The sequence below is a fragment of the Trichomycterus rosablanca genome, chromosome 7 (assembly GCF_030014385.1).
Source record: "Trichomycterus rosablanca isolate fTriRos1 chromosome 7, fTriRos1.hap1, whole genome shotgun sequence".
Lineage (NCBI taxonomy): Eukaryota > Metazoa > Chordata > Actinopteri > Siluriformes > Trichomycteridae > Trichomycterus > Trichomycterus rosablanca.
The window spans coordinates 33,974,042-33,992,460 of NC_085994.1; the positions used below are offsets into that span (position 1 = coordinate 33,974,042).

General features: G+C 37.9%; 3 protein-coding genes across 5 annotated transcripts; 2 read left to right on the top strand and 1 right to left on the bottom strand.

Moving 5' to 3' along the window:
• Positions 1-87: 87 nt before the first annotated feature.
• pqbp1 (polyglutamine binding protein 1) lies at positions 88-5,968 on the bottom strand. 2 transcript variants are annotated; one of them, XM_062998603.1, is made up of 7 exons: positions 5,903-5,968; positions 5,549-5,615; positions 4,566-4,674; positions 3,883-3,983; positions 3,006-3,251; positions 2,562-2,628; positions 88-812 (listed from the first exon to the last, which is right to left on the bottom strand). In XM_062998603.1, exons 2-7 carry the CDS (start codon positions 5,613-5,615, stop codon positions 647-649), a joined length of 756 nt encoding a protein of 251 aa, XP_062854673.1. In that variant the 5' UTR covers positions 5,903-5,968; the 3' UTR covers positions 88-646. The 2 variants fall into 2 exon arrangements, with proteins under 2 accessions (XP_062854673.1, XP_062854672.1); XM_062998602.1 differs by having other exon boundaries at positions 4,566-4,677.
• Positions 5,969-6,293: 325 nt separating this feature from the next.
• Positions 6,294-11,197, top strand: timm17b (translocase of inner mitochondrial membrane 17 homolog B (yeast)). Of its 2 annotated transcripts, XM_062998605.1 has the most exons (6): positions 6,294-6,334; positions 9,216-9,315; positions 9,396-9,459; positions 9,772-9,900; positions 10,217-10,327; positions 10,731-11,197. In XM_062998605.1, the coding sequence occupies exons 1-6, from the start codon at positions 6,309-6,311 to the stop codon at positions 10,796-10,798; spliced, it is 498 nt and encodes a 165-aa protein (XP_062854675.1). In that variant the 5' UTR covers positions 6,294-6,308; the 3' UTR covers positions 10,799-11,197. The 2 variants fall into 2 exon arrangements, with proteins under 2 accessions (XP_062854675.1, XP_062854674.1); XM_062998604.1 differs by lacking the exon at positions 6,294-6,334 and having other exon boundaries at positions 8,876-9,315.
• Positions 11,198-12,528: 1,331 nt separating this feature from the next.
• On the top strand, positions 12,529-18,039 carry praf2 (PRA1 domain family, member 2). The gene is made up of 3 exons (XM_062998606.1): positions 12,529-12,707; positions 15,721-15,938; positions 16,304-18,039. Exons 1-3 carry the CDS (start codon positions 12,529-12,531, stop codon positions 16,441-16,443), a joined length of 537 nt encoding a protein of 178 aa, XP_062854676.1. The 3' UTR covers positions 16,444-18,039.
• Positions 18,040-18,419: the final 380 nt, after the last annotated feature.

Sequence of the window (18,419 nt, forward strand, 5' to 3'; positions counted from 1 at the left end):
GGGTTTCTGCAGGTATTCTCAAGTCACATGTAATTATCTGTTTTTAAGAGGAAAAGTGGAACTGTTTTGAAAACTGGGTGCAATCAATCTAGTTTTTGGTGGTGTGTGCATTTATTTGTGGTAATTACCAGGTGTAAACAGGTATAAATACATTTAAAAACATGTCATTTGCCAATAAGAATAACGAAGGAAAAAAACAGTATTCAAAGAAAACAAGTCAAGCTGCTCAGACAACGTGGGGGCAGCACAGCATTATAGGTCACTTCTGGTCACTACTACCTGCACCACCATACCACACACAAAATTAAAAATTGTAATTTACAGAGTAAAGTTCACAAATGGCTTAAAATGACGAATTTTATATGAATGTAAAACAATTAAACTGGTCAAACATTTCACAATTAAAAGCAGCTGTGGTTTACTACAAAATGTATAATACAATCGTTATATTTACAACTGCACTGAACGTCAAACTGCCATACAAAGTATGCCAAAAATGTAAATACAGACAATAAAACTGGATTTATTTATAAAGGGGTGGTAGGAAAGCACATTGAGCCTATAATGTTTATAGTTTTGAGAATGGTGGTGTTGATGTTTATTACTGTAGGTTGTTATAAAGGCTCTATAAATGCTTTATTCATGCTCAGTCAGAATCCTCCTCTTCCACGTGTCTGGTGTTTTCAGCATTAGCTCTAAGAACAGCTCCAGGACTGGGGTACGGCCGTTGCTGGAACAGAGGACCCGCTGCTGTTGTATCTGCCCCAGTTTTAGCCTCGTTACGCTTGGGCAGGCCAGCAGACCAAGAGCCCCTAGACACACAAATGCAAGACAAACTTTATTACTTCAGTGTATGTTTCACTTAAAATATACAGTCTACGATCTACAGCGAAGGTCATCAAATAGTGGATTGCAATACAGATCAAGCACTAGGATCGAGTCCATTCGGACTACAGAACAGTTCTCAAAAATCAATATCATTATCCACTAAGAATTTCATTTCCTTTATTTAACAGAGCCACTAGAGTCTGATTTGATTTTATACTTACACTACTCAGCTGAGCAAAGTGATTTAACACGTATGAAAACGGACACTGATCTTTGAACAGAGGAAATAACAAAGTGGGATATGTAAGGGCAAGCTGTTATATTATTTAGCCATAAGCATGCATTTTCCTTTTTTAGTGTTAATTTACTACACAGCCTTGTTTGACAGCTAAGAACATCCTACTGATTTTGTTCCTGGACTTCCCCCTCCCCCCTTTATCTCCAAATCGAATCATTTCCAGTTCCTGATTGTGAATCTGCTGCTACGATCTAATCAAGGACAACCGGATCACTAAACGTATCGTCTGACGTGTGTCTAATCTGCAGCCGCTTCTTATCACCCGCCAGTGTTGAGTTTCCACACAGAGCCATATCACAATTGTACTCTATGTGACTCCCCACCACCACTCGGACCAGTCTCAGAGATCACATATAGGACTGGGCAGAGACCCCATTTGTGTTAAAGTGGACGTCAGGCCAGGTCTGTGGCTCTGCTGAGATTCCACCCTCCCTATCACCTGTTTAAACAACAAAACATCAGATCGTTTCCATTTCTATTTTAGGCTGTTCTCAGACACCCTTTAAGAAGCATGTCACAATCTAGTCCACCTAATATGTTCGGAAAGCACTGTTCAATCATTTTCAAGAAACTCAATACCCTAAGTAAGAGTACAAAAGAAATAATAGCTGTATGTTTAATTCCACATGCCATTTAAGATTCCTTATTTAGGGTTTTATAACCCTTATAAAACTGTTGTATATAAAAGAGAGACACTGTGTGATAAAACACTCAAGCTTAAACTAACAGTCTAGATATCCTACAATTTGTACATAAATACTCATTCTATAGTATTTTATTGTGAGATATTCGTTTGTGAAATGGTACCAATAATAGTACAGAGTCTGTAGCATGCAGGGAGAGACCTGTCTCTTGAACTCACTCTTTAATAAGTAATATAGTGGCATTAATTGTAAAGCCCATTGAGTATCAGTGAAAGGCAGACTAGACTAGCCTTTATTTGTCATATACATATTCAGATGTACAGAACAACGAAATTCTTTCTTCGCATATCCCAGCTTGTTTGGAAGCTGGAGTCAGAGCGGTCAGAGGGTCAAGCCAGTGCACGGCACCCCTGGAGCAGAGCGGGCCAAGGGCCTTGCTCGAGGGCCCAACAGTGGCTGCATGGCAGAGCTAGGATTCGAACTCTCAACCTTTCAGTTGATAGCCCAAAGCTCTAGCCACCAGGCTACCACTGTCCCCCTGACTAACTTGGAAATCTTGTTGAGTTCTTCATCTGCATGATGTGAACCTGATGGTGCAATTGGTCCAGGTTTCTCTGGCTTCTTTTTCTTGCAAATGGTTTAGAGATACATTTTTTTGTTCAAAGCTTCAACATAAAAGCTTTTTCTAATCAACCCTGTAACAATGCGATTTATCCTTTTTCAGTATTAGTATTTAGTTTTCAGTCATCTTTTAGACAGATGTACAGGATAAATGTGAGTAAACTGTGTACCTTGGTGCATCTGAGTAAGCACTGGGATCCATAGGATCCATCTCCTCCTGCTGCTTTCGACTTCCACCTGTATAAAGAAAATAAACACGTTAACAGTCCATTCCTACATTTTATATAGTAGCAAAAACATACACTTGATAAAAGTTATAGCTTGGACAGTTGTAGCCTAGCGATTAAGGTACTGGCCTAGTAAGCAGAAGGTTGCTGGTTCAAACCCCACCACTGCCAGGTTGCCACTCTTGGGCCCTTGAGCAAGGCCCTTAACCCTCACTTAACCCTTATTATAATGTAAGTCGCTTTGGATAAAAGCATCTGCTAAATGCTAAAAATGTAAATGTTATAGAAAAGTTTAATTCCCAGCATACTAAGATAGACAATACTTAATAAAATAGCTACATTTACATGGTCTCGAAAGCTAAAACAGTGGCATTTTGCTCCACCTACCTCTCTTTGATTTGCTGTATGGGCCGCTGTCTTCTCTCCTCACTCGTCTGTCTCTTTCACGGTCCCTATCCCGATCCCTGTCTCGGTCTCTGTCTTTCCCGTCGTCTCGGTCTCTGCCTCTGTCTCGCTCCCTGTCCCGATCCCGGTCTCTGTCCCTGTCTCGCTCCTTCTCTTTCTCGCGCTCTCGTTCTCTATCCAACTTCTCCCGGTGGCCATCAGCTCGGTCTTCTGCAATCTCCACTGGAACTATAAGAAAAAATGTGTGAAGAAGCCTCCGTGCAGCATTATCAACAATATCCTATAAAGTGTTGTTATACTGCTGTAGATGGCTGTACATTTTCTCTGAGTCCAGACTATTATTTCTTTGGTTTTATATAAAATTTAATTAAAATTTAAAATGATTGGCAAAGGTGGATTTTAGCCAGCAAGATCCAAAACTACTAAATATAAACTGTTTATAATGTTGATTTAATTTGTACCAATATGATCGCATGTTTGTACACGTATATTTCTTTGACTAAAAACTTAAATTTTAGGCGCTAAATTTTGCTAGCCTGCTACTTGAGTTTAAATCTCAGCAGTGTTATCAGCCGGTCAGGCGTCTAGACAGATATTGGTTATGTCTGAGAGTTTGAGCTGGCCGAAGTCCTGTAATGCATTGGCGACCTGTCAAGGGTATTCTTCCCTTGCACCCAGTGTCTCCCAATGCATCCAGGCCCATTGTAACCCTAACCGGGATTAAGTGACAAAAATCATATAAAAATCATCTGTCTCTCATATCTGTCTCTTTTTTAGTACTACAAAAATATCACAGATGTTCTATTTGTGGCTACAGCAATATGGTGCCATTTGTTATCCTTTTAATTTAGGCCTTTACCTCTTTGCTTCTTTGCAGCTTTAGTAACGACTGCAGCAGGGTCACTGGGGGACAGCCAAGACACCAAATCTGTTTCCACGTTCCAATAGTAGGGAAGTCCACTGAGAACAAGAACAAATAACTTTTGTTATGAGACTACAAGCATCATTTCAAAATAATACAAAAAGAGAAACAGTCAGGACATGGAGGTCATGTCCTGGACTGAATGTGTTCCTTGACCAAAGAGATACAAAGAATCTGTAACATCATCCAGGTTGTGCTTTTGAGTTGAGTGTAAGACTAGACGTTACAAATCAAGTACTGATGCTTTTAAAATCGCAGCAGGTTTTTTAGTGTAAAATAGGGATGAGCTCCCATGGGCCCTTTACTGTGTGCACACCAACTGTTCTGTTAAAAACAGCACAAAGACAAAATATCTGATGATAGAACTAAACTATTATATTTCCAAAGAAATAGTAATAATAATAATGTTCAACATCTATTTGCTGTCTTGTTGTATTTTTATACACTGTCATACATATTCCCCTGTTCATATTTGCTTATAGAAATTACATTTACGATGGCTTATATTCCAAGTTTGAAAGGTAAACAGATAAAAATACACACAACTAAATAGCACAACTAAATAAGAATGGTAACCTAATGTAAAATACAGCAATAAAACAATATAATGTAGAACTTACCAGATGGCATCAAACACTTTGTACCAGTTGGTGGGTAAATTTTCAAGTTTTGTGGCTTCATAGTCTACGTTGTTGTCATCATAGTCCTCGGCGATGATTTCTTCGTCAGCTTCTTAAATTAGAGATGAGATATATAGAGTAAGATATATGGTCAGTATAAAAGTTGATAATGAAAAAGCCAAAGAAAAGCCTAGAAGTGCACTTCATTTGTGAATCGGGTTTTAAAGATCCAAAGCATACGTATTATTGCACTAAGAGAAAAATATATAAATATATTATTTTACAAAAAGTATACTGCACTAAAAGAGATAAAAAGATATTGCACTGCAAAAAATTAATCAACACTGTTCGGGTGGCATGAGATCCGTAGTGTTTCTGGAATGAGGAGAATCATTGTAGGGCTCTTTTAAAAATATGAAATGGTTTAATAAAATCAATCAATCATTCAATTAACTATGCCCATCTGTTTTTATGAGTGGGGTAATTGAGGCAGGGACAGTGGTAGCCTAGTGAGTAGAATCCCAGCTCTGTTGGGCCCTTGAGCAAGGCCCTTAACCCTTTCTGCTCCAGGGGCGCTGTACGATGGCTGACCCTGCACTCTGACCCAAGCTTCCAAACAAGCTGGGATACGCTAAGAAAGAATTTTGTGGTACTGTCTGTCTGTATATGTATATATGACAAATAAAGGCATTCTATTCTGTTCTGTGGAGGCTTTGCAGTTAAAGTACAGTACTAAACTACTGATCAGTAGGTGCAGAATTGCTGCCACTGATGGGCCCTTGAGCAAGGCCCTTAACTCTCTGTTGTTCTTTGGACTACAATCCTATGTACTGTATATTCCTTACATTTGAATGTAAACAGAAGAACATTCCTTATAGAAATCTAGTATTATAAAAATAAATGATGTTCAGCTATAGGGAACATGGTGACCTTACTGCAAATGGCGAATAAACCTGATTTAATGTGTGTGAAGGGGGGCTTACCGTGGTCTGCCTGCTTAACTATTCCTCTTTTGGCCAAACGAGCTAGTAGAGCTGGTGGCAGAGGCATCTGGAGGAAAAAAGAGGTCAAACATAAGCGTGCTGTTTCGAATTTGCTGTAATTTATGGCCTCAGTTTGATGTTACACTGTAAGTCAATAGTGCAGTTTGTACAGCTAGTTAGCCATGAGTTAGCTTAGCGTTAGCTTAGCGTAGATATCTGTTACAGTTTAGTTATCACTTTGCTATTTAACTTGTTAAAAGCATGTTGCTCGGACTGGTGCGTAAATACTGCAAAATAGAGAGATATTATGCGGAATTATTTACACTTAATAATTAACAGTAGATAAAATTTTACCTTTATGTTTACACACTTTAGCGTCTCATTCAACTGAAACAACCAGCTTCACTCGCGCACTAATACGACGTCACGCGCTCCGCCTTTGTTTTGGTGATTGTACTCAGTCAGTGTTCATTGTTTCATTTTAAACACGTTACAATGTTTAATGTATGATTTACAGTTAAGTACATAAATACAAACTTAATGTATTTTATCAAGCATTTCAAGAAAACCACTTAGTTAAACAATGAAGTGTTTTGATAAACAGCTTAAGCTAAATGCTAGGGCTGCATTCCAAATGTCTCTATGGTCCCTATATAAGGGCACTACATAGTGTAAAATGGATGTGTTCTAACCCTATCTAGTGCACTATCATTATAATTAGAAGATAATTTGAAATCCTACCCTAAAACGGTAGTTTATCATGGAGGAGTATGCCCGTGAACCCTGGTAAAGTACAACTTGTGTTCCAGCACTCTTAGCCCGTTCACTCGGCTTGTCATGTCAGCTTAAATTAAATACTATTATAAGTAAACTTTAATGTATTTTTTACAGTAGGTCCTGGGTGTTTTATTTAATTCGTTTTAGAGTGTTTGCTCTTTGTATGCGTACAGCTTATCTAACAATAATAAACATGTCAGGGTCGTGGTTTATTACCAGATATGCTTCACTGCATATTTCTTTTTTATTATTCATTTATTTTATTCTTTAATATAAAGTGAAAGACATAACTTAATATCACGTAGCCTTTATTATTGTATATTTTATATTATACTGCACTATAAATCAGCCACTGCATTATGAACGCCTGTGGTCTTGTTATATATCCTGCCTAAGGTTCAATTTGTTGTGCATTCTAAGATGTTTATGCTTAACACAGTTGTTAATTGTTGTTAAAAATAACAAACTGTTGTTTTTTGTTGTTTCATTAATTTACTGTAGCATTTATGACCTATCGAACCAGTTTGGGTTTCTGACTCCTTTCATCAACAAGGCATTTCTGCCTGCCACAGAACTTCTGCCTTACTGTAGTTTTCCTTTATTCTGTGTAAACTACAAAAATGTTGTTGATTATGCTTGAACCATCTCATACAACACCAATAACCATGCAACTCTATTTAGTCACACAGAAAACATTTTTTTCTCATACCTATGCTTGACTTCAACATTTACTGAAGGTCTTAACCAGTATTATGTTATACACTGTCTAGCAAGTACATAAACTGCTATATGGATAATAATTTAAATGAGAGAGTGTACAGGATTTGCTAAGTACAGTGGTGTTCAAAAAAATAGTGATTTTAAAAAAGTAAATAAAGCACAAAATCATTATAATAACTGTTATTTCCATAAATGCAAATGCACTGAAAATACTACACTTTCAATTCTAAATCAAAATATTAACAACATTTAGTCAGTTTGTGTTCATCCTTTACAGAAAATTAAGAAAAATGAATATTAGGCTGTTCAAAATAATAGCAGTGCCAGCATTTTTCTTTAAAAACAATGAACTGAAAATGTTTGAGGTTTCACTTTACTTTAAATTACTGAACTAATATTTAGTGGCAGAACAATTGTTTCCGAGATCTGTGTTGCATGGAGTCGATCAACTGGCACCTCTGAACAGGTATTCCAGTCCAGGATGATTAGACGGCATTCCACAGTTCTTCTGCAATTTTGGGTTTTGCCTCAAAAAAACACGTTTCAGATGTCAGCCCACCAGTTCTCTATGGGATTGAGGTCAGGGGATTGTGCTGGTCACTCTATTACCTCAATCTTGTTTGTCTGTAACCAAGATGTTTTGGGTCATTGTCATGTTGAAACACCCATTTTAAGGACATTTCTTCTTCGACATAGGGCAACATGATCTCCTCAAGTATTCTGATATATTTAAACTGATCCATGATCCCTCGTATGCGATAAATAGGCGTAACACCATGGTATGATAAACATCCCCATATCATAGTTTTGTACCACCATGCTTTACTTTCTTTACAGTGAACTTTGGCTTGAATTCAGTGCTCGAGGGTCGTCTGACATACTGTCTACGGCCACTAGACCCAAATAGAACAATTTTGCTTTCACCAGTCCACAAAATGTTGAGCTATTTCTCTTTGGACCAGTCAATGTGTTCCTTGGCAAATGTTAACCCATTCAGGAAACGTCTTTTTCTTAACAACGGGACTTTGCAAGGAGTTCTTGCTGGTAAATTGGCTTCATTTAATCATCTTCTGTACTCACTGGTAAATTTTGATGTTCCTTGATCTTTCTGGAGGTGATCATTGACTGAGTATTTGCTATTTTGGCTATTCTTCGATCCAATTGAACAGTAGTTCCACGCTTCCTTCTGCATCTTTCAGGTTTTGGTTGTCACTTCAAGGCATTTGAGATCATTTAGCTGAGCAGGCTATAATTTGCTGCACTTCTCTGTATGTTTTTTCTCTCTACAATCAACTTTTTAATCAAAGTACGCTGTTTATCAGAACAATGTCTGGAACAACCCATTTTCCCCAGTATTTCAAAAGGAAATGCGCTATGACCAACCTGTGCAACATTTGCCCCCTCCTACATTAAATAAGGGCCAAAATTGACACCCGTTCTTCTGCAGAATGAATGACTTCACCAACTGAACTCCTCACTGCTATTATTTTGAACAACCCCCTTTCAATCAATGCTTCGATTACTCAGAATGAGTGGGATGCATGTCTTAATTGTTGGGTTTGTTTTGTTTTCATTACTCTACTACACTTTCAAGTAAATTTTTTGCTATGTAGAAATAGCATTTCTACTAAAAACAGTGATTTATCAGGTTAATGGTGTTGGACTGCTATTATTTTGAACACTACTGTAAGTGCCTATGTGAATGTACACTTTATTTTAAACAGCAAAAAATTATAAATCATTATTGTCTCTGAAAAGGTTTCACATTAGTCCCATTCATATTTTGCCAGACAAGATTTGACAAATTAGAACAATGATTCAATTAAACAATGAGGTTTTTATTTGGCTTGTTATGTTTGAAAAAAAGAGCTTGTGAATAAGCTCGTCAACAACATACTGACAGTGAAGTGTGGCGGTGGTAGCATCACTGGACTGCTTCTTTGCAGTAGGTATTGGGGCATTACACAATAAGCCAAATTTTCAGGAAATGAGCTATTTCAACAAGATGTACTGAAACCTGAACTGTCATGCCATGTTCTTCATGTGTATTAAAAGCTTTACTTCAACTATGAAAAAAGTAACATAAAAAGCTAGCAATTAAAATGAGCATTTAGGGATCATTCATATAATTGTATATGCTTATTAATTTGTTGTTTTGTGCATGTTTTAGCCCATGGAGAATAGTAGATGACTGTGGGGGTGCATTTACTATGGGGGCCATCGGGGGTGGGATTTTTCAGCTTGTCAAAGGTTTCCGAAATGCACCTGTGGTGAGTTTCAAAACCAACATTAAATACATCTTATTGGTTTCAGTAGTTCTGGATTAAGAATGTTGGCTTTTATTATTCAGGGTGTCCGACATCGTCTGAGAGGCAGTGCAAATGCTGTGCGCATCAGAGCACCTCAGATTGGTGGTGAGCTTTGCTTTTTTTTTTTTATCTGTAATGTATTCTGCAATGGGCTTTGTGGTAAACAGATCAGATCTTTGCATTACTATTCATTTTTTATTATAATATCATTTTTTATTATAATAAGTCCAATATAATGCACTATATGACTAAAACTTTGGCTATTCCTGCCCATTCAGCAATTGACATAGGAAGGGCTAAAAATGACAAGGCTCTAGATGTGGATGGATGGATGGATGGATGGATGGATAGATAATGTAAAATATTATGCTTTAAGGCCTATCTTAATTAGCCTAACAAGACCTGTAATTATCACAGGTAGTTTTGCTGTGTGGGGAGGCCTTTTCTCCACCATAGACTGTGGCCTGGTACGACTCAGGGGAAAAGAGGACCCATGGAACTCCATTACTAGTGGAGCCATGACAGGAGCAATTCTGGCATCACGCAGTAAGTATAAAACAAAACGGGCATCCTCACTAAATTCTCCTAAATCTAATATAGACTTTTTGCCATAGGTACATGCTTGAGGAAATATCACTATGTTTTGTATTGGAGTTTTATCCAATGATGTTTAGTCTTAAGAAAACTACATGTATACATGCACCTTCAGACAAAAAAAAGGGATGGGTGCTTACACGGATACCCAGTACATGCATTACTGGTGAACACAATTTTACTCATATGCATTTGTATTTAATCTTATGTTAAACAGACTAGAAAATAGTCAGTTCATTCTGCTATATTTCGGCGTGTGTTTTTTTAGGTGGACCCTTGGCAATGGTGGGCTCTGCCATGATGGGGGGAATTCTGCTGGCCCTGATTGAAGGCTTTGGCATCTTGCTTACCAGATATACAGCACAGCAATTTCAAAATCGTGAGTTTTGAACCACAAATCTAATCCTTTTTCCAGATTTATGGGTATGGGGCTTAGGCTCAACAGACATAATTGGCTATCTGTGTAAAGAAAAGGCAAAATTGGGAGTCACTTCTTTGCCACTGCTACAGCGACCCTTACTCCTAAGTCAGGGTGCCAGTGTTAAAGCTCTCTGTGAGACAAAAAACCTTACTGTAGACATCAAATGTGTTGTGTTTGACTTTTGAGGTGATTGCTTAAGCATTGTTTTCATTTCTTTAACCAGTATAAACGTCTTTGTGACACCAACTTTTGGACTCATCATCTTTCTCCTGGTTATAAGCTTGACTGAAATGACTAAGTATTACTGTTACACTATGTATAACCTTAATTTTTAATATCAGTTTATTTCTCTTTTCTTCAGCAAATCCATTTTTAGAGGATCCCAGTCAACTTCCCTCAAAAGATGAAAGTCGGGGACAGTATCAGTAGAACTTTGTTGCCATGCTGACTGTGACAGTATTTATTCTTATTGAACAGGGAGGCTTTAGCACCTTATAAACTTTAAAATTTTATTATTACTATCATTATTATGTTGTTGTTGCAGTTTACATGGTTTAAAATGGTATGGCATAGTTACAAATGGAAATCATGCCGATTGATAACATTAGGGACCTCCTCCAACAGTCTATCAAGCGTACAGTACTGTTTCTAATACCACCCCAAAATTCACTTTCTGCAATGTTTTGCTCTATTTAAAAAATGTCTTTAAATGTTATTAGTTAAAATAAATGCCTGTGCATGATTTCTTAGGTCTTGATATGTATTATTTTTGTAGGTCTGTTCATGCACAATAATGTAATTGTACAAATAAAAGTATTTTATCAATTACTTGGTTGAATTGTTCATTTGTGCACGTCCACAGAGTGAACCACATTAAGAAACATTTACAAACTATTCTATGGCATTCAAGGGTGCTGCACAGCTCCAGGTTCCTGTATACCTGGGTTCAAATCTACAGTACATTTAATATTTACTATTATAAGTACTGTAAAATAATAGAATTGTAAAATCTAAAAGTTCTACAAGGTCTCAGTAATAACTGAGTTATAGCAATCCATAAAGTTGAAAGATCCTAGAAAACAAGAACTGCAGCCTAGTATATGCAAAGGACAGAGCTTATCACTGTACAGTGTGAAATAAACTAGTCAAACATGGTATTTAAAGAGATGTAGCAGAAACCAAAGTAGGTACTGCTAACCAAGAGAAACATCATTGTTTGAAAATAAAGGGTCTGGCTAAATAAATAAATAAAATCACAATAATACCACCACCAGCCCATGTTGCTGGTGTTTTACTGCTAACAACTTTTTGGCACCCAGGTGGCACACCTGTGCCGAGATTCTGAACTCCTCGATTCGAAACTCGGAGTTGCCACTGCTCAACTGGGCATCATCTAGCGGGAATTATTGGCAGTGCCTGCAGCAGAGATGTTTCTGCTAGGGCGGGATGACCGGACTATGTGGGTGTAAGGACCCTTATTAGCAGATAGAGAGGTGCCTGTGCAGAGTGCATGGGTGAAAAAGGGTTCCGCTTAGTGCTGTGCGGGTCGGAGGAGGCGTGAGCAGCAATATAAACTGCCAAGTTGCTACTGTTGGGCCCCTGAGCAAGGCCCTTAACCCTCAATTGCTTAAAATCGTGTTCAGTCATAACTGTAAGTCGCTTTGGATAAAAGCGTCTGCCAAATGCTAAAAATGTAAATGTAAATCAGTGATCCCCCAGCAGCAAAAGACAAATTAACTATGCTAAATTGGGAGAAAATGGTAGAAAATTTTACACTTTATCAGAAAATAGACTAAAAACGTTTACGTTTGAATGGGTGTGGGAAAAAAAACAGAATAAACATTCTAGTCAAGTGTTGTAGTTAAGTCCTGACCTACACTAAAACCTGACACAATCAGTTATTGTCTGTAAACCTAGCACTATGTCTACTCTGGTCCAAAGCAGTTTTGGGCTAAAATTCCTCCACATTTTTGCTTAAGGTCAAACCAGTATCGTTAAAGAAACAATGATTTTTTTAGAAGGCTTATGTTTATCACTTAACTAAACAAAATAGTCTTAAACGTCTTAAAGTGTTTTTATTTAATGTTCCCTTTGTTACCCTGACGAGGCGCCTGATCGCAGTGTATGCTGGGTAATGTAGTTTCACAACAACACCGAAAATGGCGGACGTTCAGCCTCCGCCTTTCCGAACACTAGATGATTTTATTTTGAGTTCAGCTCGATTCTCTGTGCCAGATGTTCGTAATTTAGAGAAGTGGAACAACCGGATCATTAATAACCTGCTGTATTACCAGAGCAACTATTTTGCATCCGTCGCGGCTTTTCTGCTGTTAGTGGGGTAAGAAAACGTGACGTGTTCACCCATTCACTATTTATAGCCTACTGAATGTAAGCATTTACACTGGTAACAATAGTAGTGCTGTATTCAGATACAAACTGCTTTATCTAGTGAGCACTTGTGGAAAATTATACAGGAAACAATACTGTCATTGTGCCTGTATATAGCATGGTAATAATGTACCTATATTTTCTAAATTAAATAATAAACTGAATAATCATCCATCCCTCTGTGTTAAAATCCCTCCAATTTGTGTTCAAATGTGGGAATTGCTTTCTTTTGCTTGATAAAGACACAAGTCACATTTTCAGTCCAGTATTGAAATGTTTTCGTGCGTTATATATGGCTAATTTCTTTTTAAAAATCTGCAATCTCGCCGCTCAGGCGCAGTGGTAAAGTACGCTAGCTCACTAGAGTTGGGGTTTCGAATACATCGTATCGAATCTCAGCTCTACCTCTCCGACTAGGCTGGACGGCTGCATGAACAACGATTGGCTGTTGTTCAGGGTCAGGGGGTAAGAAAGTCGGATCATAGGTCCTCATATCTGGTGCGACTGCGGCCCCTGCTGGCTGACTGATGGCGCCTGCACAGGGCTGAGGAATAATGCTGGTGGGGGTGTGGCCCTCCGTACACAGTCCGTCAAGTATATGAACTCGACTCATGCTGGTGAAAAATGCACTATCTGTACTGACTGTGCGTACCGGAGGGGGCGCATGTCAGTTGAGAGGCGTCCTCAGTCAGCGGTGAAGGGTCGAATCAGTATAGAGGATGCAATCAGGGTAATTGGACACGACTAGACTGGGGGATAAAAATTGGGGGAAAACGAGGGAAAAAAATCTGCAATCTCACAGCATGTTTGCTTTTTAAAATACTAAATGTAACTGTTCCCTTAAACGTCAGTTAAAAAGTAAACTAATTTACCCTACATGAATGATGTTTAATGTGCTTAGTTAAGAGATTTGAAAACTGGTTTATTTGGGACATTCCAAAATCAGTATGAGGAAATAGTCAAACAGCTAAAGTAACATTGTTCTTAAAAATTCACTATCTACAATCCATAACAGTATGAAAAGATTCAGATAATCTAGAGAACTACCAGTTTTGTGCCAAGGCCAAAATCCAGTAATAAATGTCAGCACTATTAAAAAACCAACCTGCATCTATGATCCAAGATGGAAATATATATATATATATATATATATATATACAGTATATATACTGTATATACAGGGGTTGGACAAAATAACTGAAACACCTGTCATTTTAGTGTGGGAGGTTTCATGGCTAAATTGGACCAGTCTGGTGGCCAATCTTCATTAATTGCACATTGCACCAGTAAGAGCAGAGTGTGAAGGTTCAATTAGCAGGGTAAGAGCACAGTTTTGCTCAAAATATTGCAATGCACACAACATTATGGGTGACATACCAGAGTTCAAAAGAGGACAAATTGTTGGTGCACGTCTTGCTGGTGCATCTGTGACCAAGACAGCAAGTCTTTGTGATCTATCAAGAGCCACGGTATCCAGGGTAATGTCAGCATACCACCAAGAAGGACAAACCACATCCAACAGGATTAACTGTGGACGCAAGAGGAAGCTGTCTGAAAGGGATGTTCGGGTGCTAACCCGGATTGTATCCAAAAAACATAAAACCACGGCTGCCCAAATCACGGCAGAATTAAATGTGCACCTCAACTCTCCTGTTTCCACCAGAACTGTCCGTCGGGAGCTCCACAGGGTCGATATACACGGCCGGGCTGCTATAGCCAAACCTTTGGTCACTCGTGCCAATGCCAAACGTCGGTTTCAATGGTGCAAGGAGCGCAAATCTTGGGCTGTGGACAATGTGAAACATGTATTGTTCTCTGATGAGTCCACCTTTACTGTTTTCCCCACATCCGGGAGAGTTACGGTGTGGAGAAGCCCCAAAGAAGCGTACCACCCAGACTGTTGCATGCCCAGAGTGAAGCATGGGGGTGGATCAGTGATGGTTTGGGCTGCCATATCATGGCATTCCCTTGGCCCAATACTTGTGCTAGATGGGCGCGTCACTGCCAAGGACTACCGAACCATTCTGGAGGACCATGTGCATCCAATGGCGGTGCCGTGTATCAGGATGACAATGCACCAATACACACAGCAAGACTGGTGAAAGATTGGTTTGATGAACATGAAAGTGAAGTTGAACATCTCCCATGGCCTGCACAGTCACCAGATCTAAATATTATTGAGCCACTTTGGGGTGTTTTGGAGAAGCGAGTCAGAAAACGTTTTCCTCCACCAGCATCACGTAGTGACCTGGCCACTATCCTGCAAGAAGAATGGCTTAAAATCCCTCTGACCACTGTGCAGGACTTGTATATGTCATTTCCAAGACGAATTGACGCTGTATTGGCCGCAAAAGGAGGCCCTACACCATACTAATAAATGATTGTGGTCTAAAACCAGGTGTTTCAGTTATTTTGTCCAACCCCTGTATATATACATTATGCATTTTCTCCCAATGTAGCGTAGTCAATTTGTCTTCCGCTGCTGGGGATCCCTGATTTTTTGCGATCAGGGTCCTTACATAGTGTTTGAAGACCCCACCCATATATTCTGCTCATCCCTTTCAGCAGGCACTGGCAATTATGCCCGCTAGATGGCACCCAGCCGACCGGTGGCAATGCCAAGTTTCGAACCGAGGAGTTCAGAATCTCAGCGCTGGTGTGCTAGCGGTATATCCCGCTGTGCCACCTGGGCGCCCGCAAGCATTTTAATGTTCATTGTTTCAGAATGTTTCATTAGTTACATCAAAAGTCTTCTATAGTTTATTAGTTGTGACCAATAAACTGTACCCACATTTTTTCATCAAATGCTGCTGTCCTTACGTTATTTCATGTTTGCCATATAAATTCATGTTTCTCACCATGTTCCATGTATTTTTAGTTACGTGTTCTGTCTTTCTTATATTTTCACTTTGTCCTGCTTCCCTCCCCTTTTGCTTACTTCTATACCTCTTGCTTCTACCCAGGTATTTCCAGCCTTTACAGCTTTTTCTTGGAGCAAGTGTGGTGACCCTGGTGTTTGTAGGCTTTGTTTGGGCTGCAGAGAACAAACCAGTTGTGAGACGCTTCCGGAGGAACCATCCTTCGCTTTGTCTGATTTTCATCATGGGCTCCAGCTACTTTCTGTTTTCTGTCATAGGAGAAGTGGCCGTCTTCTTTTTTGGAATCACCTTCCCCATTTTAAGTTAGTATCTTTAGTGATTTTACTGTTTTTTGTGTTATTTTTGTTGTATTTAACTGATGCCTTTCAGTATGGTCAGAAGTGTTTGGAAGTCTTTTTGTAATAGTAGTCCAAGTTCAACAAAATAAATGCTTAGATCAAAACTTGGGTATCTGTGGCATCTAATGCTATGTTAATTGGAAAGCACACAAATTAGGTAGACCCAGAGATGTTCATTCATGGCATTCTTCGGCAACATCTCTGGATGTTTTTGGAACTATGATGGTAGAAATGGAATGCAGTTTCCTTCTGTTTAAAACAAAAATGAATTTAGACACTAATGTGCTATGTGTTTGTGTTCTAATTTTTTCTCCAATCTCTTTTTTCAGTGGTCCTGGTCCATGCCTCAGTGAGACTACGAAGCTTTAAAAACAAAGTGGAGAACAAGCTCGAGAGTATTGGGCTGAAGAGGACACCCATGGGCCTTCTGCTGGAGGCTCTGGGACAAGAACAAGAGGCAGGCTCATAGTTTACATGCCAAACCATATAACAGTCTTTCTTCTACATCCTGCCAGGGTGAACACTATTAGCAGTTTGCCTTATGATGGTTTCAACATTTCCAAATATGTGCAGAAAGTGATGATGGGGATGGACATTAGGTTGACAGGAGGTAGAGTGTACATACAAAGAACGCATTTACTCTGATCTCTGTCTGCTGCAACAATAGCATACAAGTGATTACAATTGGCAAGAATTTTAACGTATTTCCTTGTACTGGTAAAAAAGAATGGGAAAAAAACGTACAACTTTATCAGAGCACTATTAATGAAAACCTTATGCTGAATTATAAATATCTCAAATTATGACCAAAGTATAGCAAATTTAACAGTACAACTCTTAACTTTCACAGTTTGATTTTCTTCAAATTACCTATAAGTTTACTGTCTGGGACACAGCTGCAAACTTTTTACTGATCAAATAAATGCTCTTAAACGTACATTTAAAGGAAAATTTGAGAAAGTTGTCTTTAATACAGTAAAAATTGGTGATATGTGTTAAAATTATTGTTCATGATAATCACTGTATTTGAAGTGTAAATGAACAGCTAGGGTGTCAGTAGAAAATCATCATACTTCATAATAGCATAAAAACAAAATCTATAAAAGTAATGTAGTGGAATTCTCAAGGAACAGCTGATTTTATTCTAAAGTAATTAAAATCATTAAAATTGGTGTCAAGTGGGGACCAGTTAACCTAGTGTGTGATATGGATGGTGATTGGTTGTATCCGAGCAAGTATAAGATCTTACTTTAAGGGGCTAATCACTTGTTTGAACATATTTACTAGTCAAGTATTTGTTGTTTTTACTTTATGTTGAGGGTTATACACCTTAAATAGATTTAATTTATTACAATTTAAAGAGTGTAATGTAAGGCAAAGATTTTGACAAGATATGATGATTTTCTATTTGCTCTGTACAGTACATATGTAATATGTAGGTTTAACACTAGTGATTTTAATGTAGAGTAAAACTACAATTTAAATGATTTGCCATGCATTTAACAATTCGTTTTTAGAATTATTTTTGCATTATTTTTGTTTTTTTGCACAAATATACATTGGTGACACAATTTGCCAAATAATTAAGCCTTTATTACCATTTTTTCACTTGTCAACCCTGAACAAACAGTGCATTATTACCACTGTATTACCAAGTATTACCACACTTCTTTTTAGAAAATGATGTTTTTATGACAATTATGTTTTGTTTATATGCTGTTAAGCTGTTAGGCTAATACACTACAAGTGTTATTGCTTTGAGCCAAAATGCTTGAAGTTTTCACAAACTTCAGTGATTATTTTGAAGGAATTAAGGTTCAGTACTGTTTTTCTTTTCTAACATTCCAGCAGCCTTTAATAAAATATATGTTTAGAGAAAACTGTTCCATGATGTGGACGTCCACAGTACAAGCAGTAAGGGAAAGGTTGCATCCTCACTCCTGACTTTAACTTTTGTCCTTAATTGTATTAATTATTTTCACTGAATGTGATCTCAGTGGGCCAATGTATTATTGAAGGTTATGTAGTTAGTTTTGTCAATAAAATGTGCTTTTCATTATTTTAATATACTGTATGTTGTGGATTTTTAAAAATGATCCGTGGAGATCTTTTTGTGGTGTTTGCATGTTTTCTCTAGGAAATATCTGTCCTTCCATTCATGTAACCAAGGTCTAAACATGATGTTAAAGTCCTAATATATAAATAAATTAAAAACTAACTAAATAAATCAATAATCAATCTGTGGAAGAGATTACTTTGACACTTAAAAGATAATCGCGTCTCATATTCATATTGATGCTTTGGCACATTGTATTGATTATATAGCATTAGTAGAATTAGTAGTATTTTTTTACATTCTGGTTGTGATAAAGAAAAGTAATAAAGATTAAATATAGGTAGTTAAATGCTAAAAATTCTCTAAAACCTTTATTTAATTACCTACTT